The sequence below is a fragment of the Antedon bifida genome, chromosome 5 (genome assembly GCF_963402885.1).
Source record: "Antedon bifida chromosome 5, ecAntBifi1.1, whole genome shotgun sequence".
Classification (NCBI taxonomy): domain Eukaryota; kingdom Metazoa; phylum Echinodermata; class Crinoidea; order Comatulida; family Antedonidae; genus Antedon; species Antedon bifida.
In genome coordinates, this window is record NC_136230.1 from 24,689,674 (window position 1) to 24,695,967 (window position 6,294).

The 6,294-nt window shown below is 34.5% G+C and overlaps 1 protein-coding gene across 1 annotated transcript; it reads right to left on the reverse strand.

Annotated features, from left to right (window-relative positions):
* Nucleotides 1-326: 326 nt before the first annotated feature.
* Nucleotides 327-2,636, reverse strand: LOC144842441 (CMP-N-acetylneuraminate-poly-alpha-2,8-sialyltransferase-like). The gene is made up of 3 exons (XM_078698887.1): nt 2,518-2,636; nt 1,442-1,921; nt 327-825 (listed from the first exon to the last, which is right to left on the reverse strand). Exons 1-3 carry the CDS (start codon nt 2,634-2,636, stop codon nt 570-572), a joined length of 855 nt encoding a protein of 284 aa, XP_078555013.1. The 3' UTR covers nt 327-569.
* Nucleotides 2,637-6,294: the final 3,658 nt, after the last annotated feature.

Here is a 6,294-nt window from a genome sequence, read left to right on the forward strand (position 1 = left end):
CTGTCTGAGTGCATGTTTGCAAATGTTTGCTAGTGTAGTAAGAAACCTAGAGTTTACAAATAAACAAATGCGTTAGATAACTTAACAATTCATGATTGTTTTATTGCTGTAAACATGATTAAGGCTGAAACTGGCTGAAAAAAAAGAAAATATGATGATGGTGAAACGACAGTCGCATACATTTTGTATAGGCTATAAAAACCATTTGCCTATTTTCCCACGAGTTTAGAAATGATAACACATTATGTACAATATTATTATCGAGGTAGATATATACAAACATATGTACACTTTATTAAATAAAAACAATATATAAGACTACGGTATTATTATTTCAATTGAAGCGGCAAGAATAAGATGCATGGATTGGATAAGCCAATAAAGTAACTAAAATTAAGATTATCACATCATTGTCAAAATGAAAAAGAAGAAAATGTCTGATTAGAAATACCAATAATGAATCGTTTGTTGTAGGCTTGGCCTTTATAGAGAACACTCACTGTAGTGAAAGGCTACCGAAAATGAAGAAATCAATTATAGTTAATTTCACTCTTCCCTGGTTAAACATCCTACTCACACCTATCGGTTACCATTCGTATCACTTGATTTCGATTTAATTCACTTAAAACAACTTGCTCCTCACTAAAGTTATGTGAACGGTACCCGCCAAGTTTCATGTGGTCGAAATAATGGTACGGGACTGGTTTTCCACTTGGACTAACAGTCGAAGGATAAAACCCGTATGCAGATACTGAACGACACATGGTTAAAGCAATTGCTATACCTCGAATTCCAGCTGTTGGGCTCTTACTTAACTTCCAAAACCTGCAAAACATAAAAAATAAATAAAATATAAAATAATAAAAACATGAAACATATTTGGTTATTGCGCTTCAATGGAAATTGTTCCGCCTCTAAAACAGTCTCTCCTCAATTTCACATGTGAATTAAACTTTTCCTATTTTTTTAGAAAAAAAAAACAGATTGGACTTAACGTTTCTCTGTATTAAAAAGATGGAGATAAGAAGTAATAATGCCTTGGTTAGGTGGCTACGCCATATTGAAAATATTCAACCCCGTGCTTAACTCGTGTGGTGTAAAGGATTTCTTCATAGCTTACTACGCAACAAAAATAGAACGGACGTGAATAGCCAGTTGTATAGCCCTGTTGGCCTACTCGGTTTTTTCGTTATAGAGGGCGCTGTACATCTTTGAACTAAATAGCGGGAAAGACCTACATTTTCAAATGAAATATATTAGACATGTCAAATCGAATAATAGCAACTATCGATATATCTTATAAAGGTGGATTCACTGTAATATGTATTAGCGAGTGGCTGGTTATACTAAACTATACAGACCAATATGCCTATCAAAACTGTACCCAACCGAGTTGGCCTAACTTACGCTAGGCCTAGAAAAATTTCATTACATTAATCACCTTTTAATAGCTTTAGTGGCACCTTCTGCCGACACTCTTATATCAAATTGAATGCCACTTTTATACAACATGTCTACAAATGCCATATGTTTTCTGAATTGTGCTGTCTTTAAACCGTCAGTAAAAACAGTCAACAAAATAATAGATTTACGCAAATCCAACAGTTCTTGATAAGACGGACATTTCTTCCTTTGTTTCGAAAAACATTGTAACACTTGATTACATTTCAAATAATTAATTCCACTCAAATCTGTTCTATTCCCAACATCTTTCTCGTAACCTTTATACTTGGCCATGTTCAAACGTATTATTAAATCATGCGATGAAATTTCATTTCCACATCCACTATCGAGAAGTATACCTGAACTCCCTACGACGGCGCATGAATTATATAACTTAATATCTGTTCTCTGTATTATCCGGGCGTCTAATTTAAATGGTTGCAGAAACAGCATTGCAGTTAATTTAGCCAAGTTTCTCCTAAAAAAGACAATATAAGTAAGTTATGATACTGACCTGTCCGATTATTCAATTTGACGTTAATATGACGTTAATAAAACTATGGTTGAAGGCCAATGCACTAAACACAGAACACAAATAACGTTTTAAATTGGGCTTTCGGGTGAGCAAGCCAATCGGTATAACGAAATCAAAATATATATATACCAAAACAGAAACGTTTTTGGGGCAAATTATGTTGCTCAAAGACGTGAATAGACGTTAAAAGACATCACGCAAAAACGTATCAAATCAAATGTGCCAATAAAGCGAACAATATTTCAGAATTATCTTCAGATTTGTTTTGCGAAAACGTTTTAAAAACGAATGAATCATCCGAACTGCACTGTCAATCACTTGCGTTGTGCCTACGTCGTTGCGTTGCGTCCAAGAAGTGGGAACCATTATGCTTGGGTTCCCACTAGGACGTAACGCAAGGACGTAAGGAATTTGACCAATGACAAGCGATTGATTATTAATTTTGAACTATCGCTTGTTATTGGTCAAATCACTTTCGTTGCTCTTACGTCCTAGTGGGAACCAAACTTTCCAGAGCGTTTTATTGATGACGTACTTACTTTGTTATAACTTCCTCTATGGACATAGAATTCACGGACGATGGCGCTTCTTGCGTGACGGGTACTTTTCTTATCATAGAGGGCGCTTCTTTTGTTAATAGTGTCTTTTTCATAGGCATTGGATGTATGTGTGAAACTGGCGTATTATTTACAAACATGCCGACGTAAAAAACGAATAATGCAATAATTGAAAGAAAGAAACCTTTATGGTATTGGCAAACCTATACAAAGAAAACAATATATTTCTATTAGACGGATCATAAATTACTATTTGCAAAACTGAACAGTCGTAGGCCTCTGCTATTTTAAATCACATTAATCAATGGAAACTTAAGTAATTAATTTGTGTTATAACACATTAATAATAATAATAATTGTCTTTTGTATAGCGCTTAACAACCAAAATAAAATGTTCTCTAAAGCGCTACGTCCACAAGACATTTATTTAAGCTTGGTTCCCATTAGGACGCAACGCAAGGACGTAAACGCAACGAAAGCGTATCGACCAATGACAATCGATAGTCGAATAAATCCACCGCTTGTGATTGGTCGAAACCCTTACGTTGCGTTACGTCGTTGTGTTGCGTCTCTAGTGGGAACCAAGCATAAAAGCACTCGGTATCGACCGTGGCGGAGTAGCAGCTATTATATATAGGAACTGTGCAGATTTGAGCCTATATTGCGTCACCATGACATTCTCAACAATTATTTTGCAAAAAGCTGAACGGCGGTACAATGTCTAAAGCTTGGTTCCCACTAGTGACGCAACGTAACGCAAACTACGCAACGTAAGAAAATGCCCTTCCAATAATTGTGTTTGCCCCCGCCTGCGTGAAATCAAACCTGCGATGTTTGCAGCACTGTTGCGTCGTCGGTTCCCACTTGTGATTACGCAATACAACAGTTTACGTCAATACGTCACTGCGTTGCGTTCTAGTGGGAACCAAGCTTTAAAGCGAGTATCCGTATTTAAAATGGCTATGTTTTACAATAAGTGGTATATACGTAGTGAATTCAACAAGAATAGGCTTACCTTACTCGTACTTGTTTTTTCCATGCTTTTGCGAAGTTCTGTAAAATTAAATATAATATACAAGTTACCATTCAATTCTGTTCAAGTGTTTGCATGATTAACAAGGCCCATACATGGCTGCAGACGCGTACTCAAGTTAGTGTTTACCGGCCAACCAACCGACTAACCGACCGACATAGTGAGCTGTAGAGTCTAAAAATATCATGCTTTCGTAAATAGCTGCAAAAAATGTATTACTGTCGTAGGCCTACAATAATAGTTGTGTGCCCCCATTAATCCTATCCTCCGTTAAGTTGAAATTAAATAAAACGACCCGGCCGTTCCTGTGTGTGGGATTTTGTTACAGTAATGACGAATTGCGTTCAATGATACTTAATTTACCACGACATGAATAGTGCATCATCTCTGTTTGTTTATTATAAAAAATAAATTAGTTAATAAATTAAGTTAATTCAATAGAAAAAAATAAAATAATGAAATTGATTATTTGCATTATTACTTATTTAATTAACAATTTATATTAAACCGTTTGTTTTCATCTCAAACTTTCGATGGTACGTGCAACCAAAATAATAAAACAAACCAAAGTAAATGAGTAATTATGTTGATATAAGGTTTGGGCTGTACCACGTATATTACTTCTGAAAAGAACTGTTAGTTTACTTTGATCGTCCTCATGAGTATGAATAACAAAACATAACATTATATTGTTTAAAGGTTTGCATGGCGAAATCAAATGTTAATATAAAGTTTGCGGTACACCACGTATATTAGTTCTGAAAAGAACTGTTGAGTTTCTATCAATTTGCTTTGATCGTCCTCAGGAATGCGATCAAAGAACATTGATCGAAACGTCGAGAAACTCAATAGTTCATTTCAGTACACTAAACTTTATGTAATTTTAATGTCATAATAGTAGTATCCACTTGGACCAAAAATTGAATCTAAAAAAACGTATTTACCTAAAAAAACCTGAATTTAAAGCGAAACATGGTCAATGGATTTTTGGTTGAATTTAACCATTTATTACGTTATTTTATAAATGAAAACATTTTTTTTTTTTCTGTGGAAGTGATTAGCTTTATTAAAACTACAATATAGTAAAATAACCTTGGTTATGCCTAGACAGTGAAACAATAAATTAATTCCTTAAATTATAATTATATTAAAAATCTTTGCAATTTGTTAAACTAGCAGTTTACCCGAAACTATATTGTTATTTCGATGTGATGTGTGATGAAACTAATTCCCCGATATGGCAGAGTTTTTGCTTTAACCCTATTCTACAACCAGGAAACATTATAATTTGTCTATGGTTAAACATTTTTTGCATAACAACACATACACTTATACACTACAGTTTGACGAAACCGCGCCCAGCTAGTTAGTGACCTACAACCCACCAAACCCACCTTGCAGGAAACTAACTAATCTTACCAATAATTGTTGTCTCGAGATCCAGTTTCCGAATTAGTATTACCTGTATAATTATTCACACCATAGCGCTATAACATTAATTAATTTTATAGCTTCCTGCCTATATACCATTGCTATTGTTATTATTACTACAGTAAAATTATATACATCAGTACATAATAATGTACTGTATATAATTATACTAATAATAGGCATAGATGCCGACAATAAATGTGTGTAGGCCTATATTTTTCATAATCTTATTCATGAGTATTATAACTTTGGTCTCTGAATAAAAAAAACGTATTAATTACCCCAACTATATTACGGCTAGGCCTACCTGCTCTTTATATAATTATAAAGTTATAATACTCATGAATAAGAGTATGAAAAATATAGGCCTACACACATATTGTCGGCATCTATGCCTATTATTAGGGCACTAGCAATGTTCACACGATCGACGATGTAAGGTTAGCGTAGCGTTTACGCATAAAGTTGCATAGGTTGTTCACGCCACAGAGCTAAACACGCCACACTATGACTTTTGGTGGCGTGGCAAGTCTGTATATACTAGCAAACCTGAAATTAATATCGTTAGACAAAATATAAGTACAAGTTATTTCTCACCTTATTTGTCTTTATAAACTTGATTCAGATAGCTGCTACATGCTAAAACGGTGCACTCGTCGCTTGCTACGAAATACAATTGAATTATATGACGTCACGGTACGATAACTTATTCAAAAGTAGGATCATTAACTATGCATAATAGTATTATATTTTTAGAAAAATAGTGGCGGTTACTAATATTTGTGACGAAAAACAGCAAGCTAAAAGATAGCCTGCCTAGCTTTGGAAGGGACACACTGTTCGTTGCAAGGTCGATGTCATACCTCCCTGCATCGGGCATATACCGAAATTGCACCCTTGATGACGTAGGCCTAATCATGACACACAATACTCATCAAATGAAAATAAGACTAGTCAGGTGTATTATAAATTTTAAAAACCATCAACCCTCCTAATGGTCTACGTAATAATTTCCTGGGTGTTTCCCCCATTTGGTTCAAGTTGTGATGCTGAGTACCATATTGTTAAAAAATATTGAAAAAAAATTGTTAATAAAAAAGGAGCTCTTTTATATCTCCGTACAGTGTGATATTCCACTATTATTATTGTATTGCCTTTGTTTTTTCTTTTTTTGTAATTTCACAATTATAAACAACTAGAGGGTACTCCGAGAGTACAAACCTCCGCCTACTGTAAAATTCCCCTACATAAAATGCCCCCTGAATATTTTTTTTAGTTCTAAGTGTAAATATGTT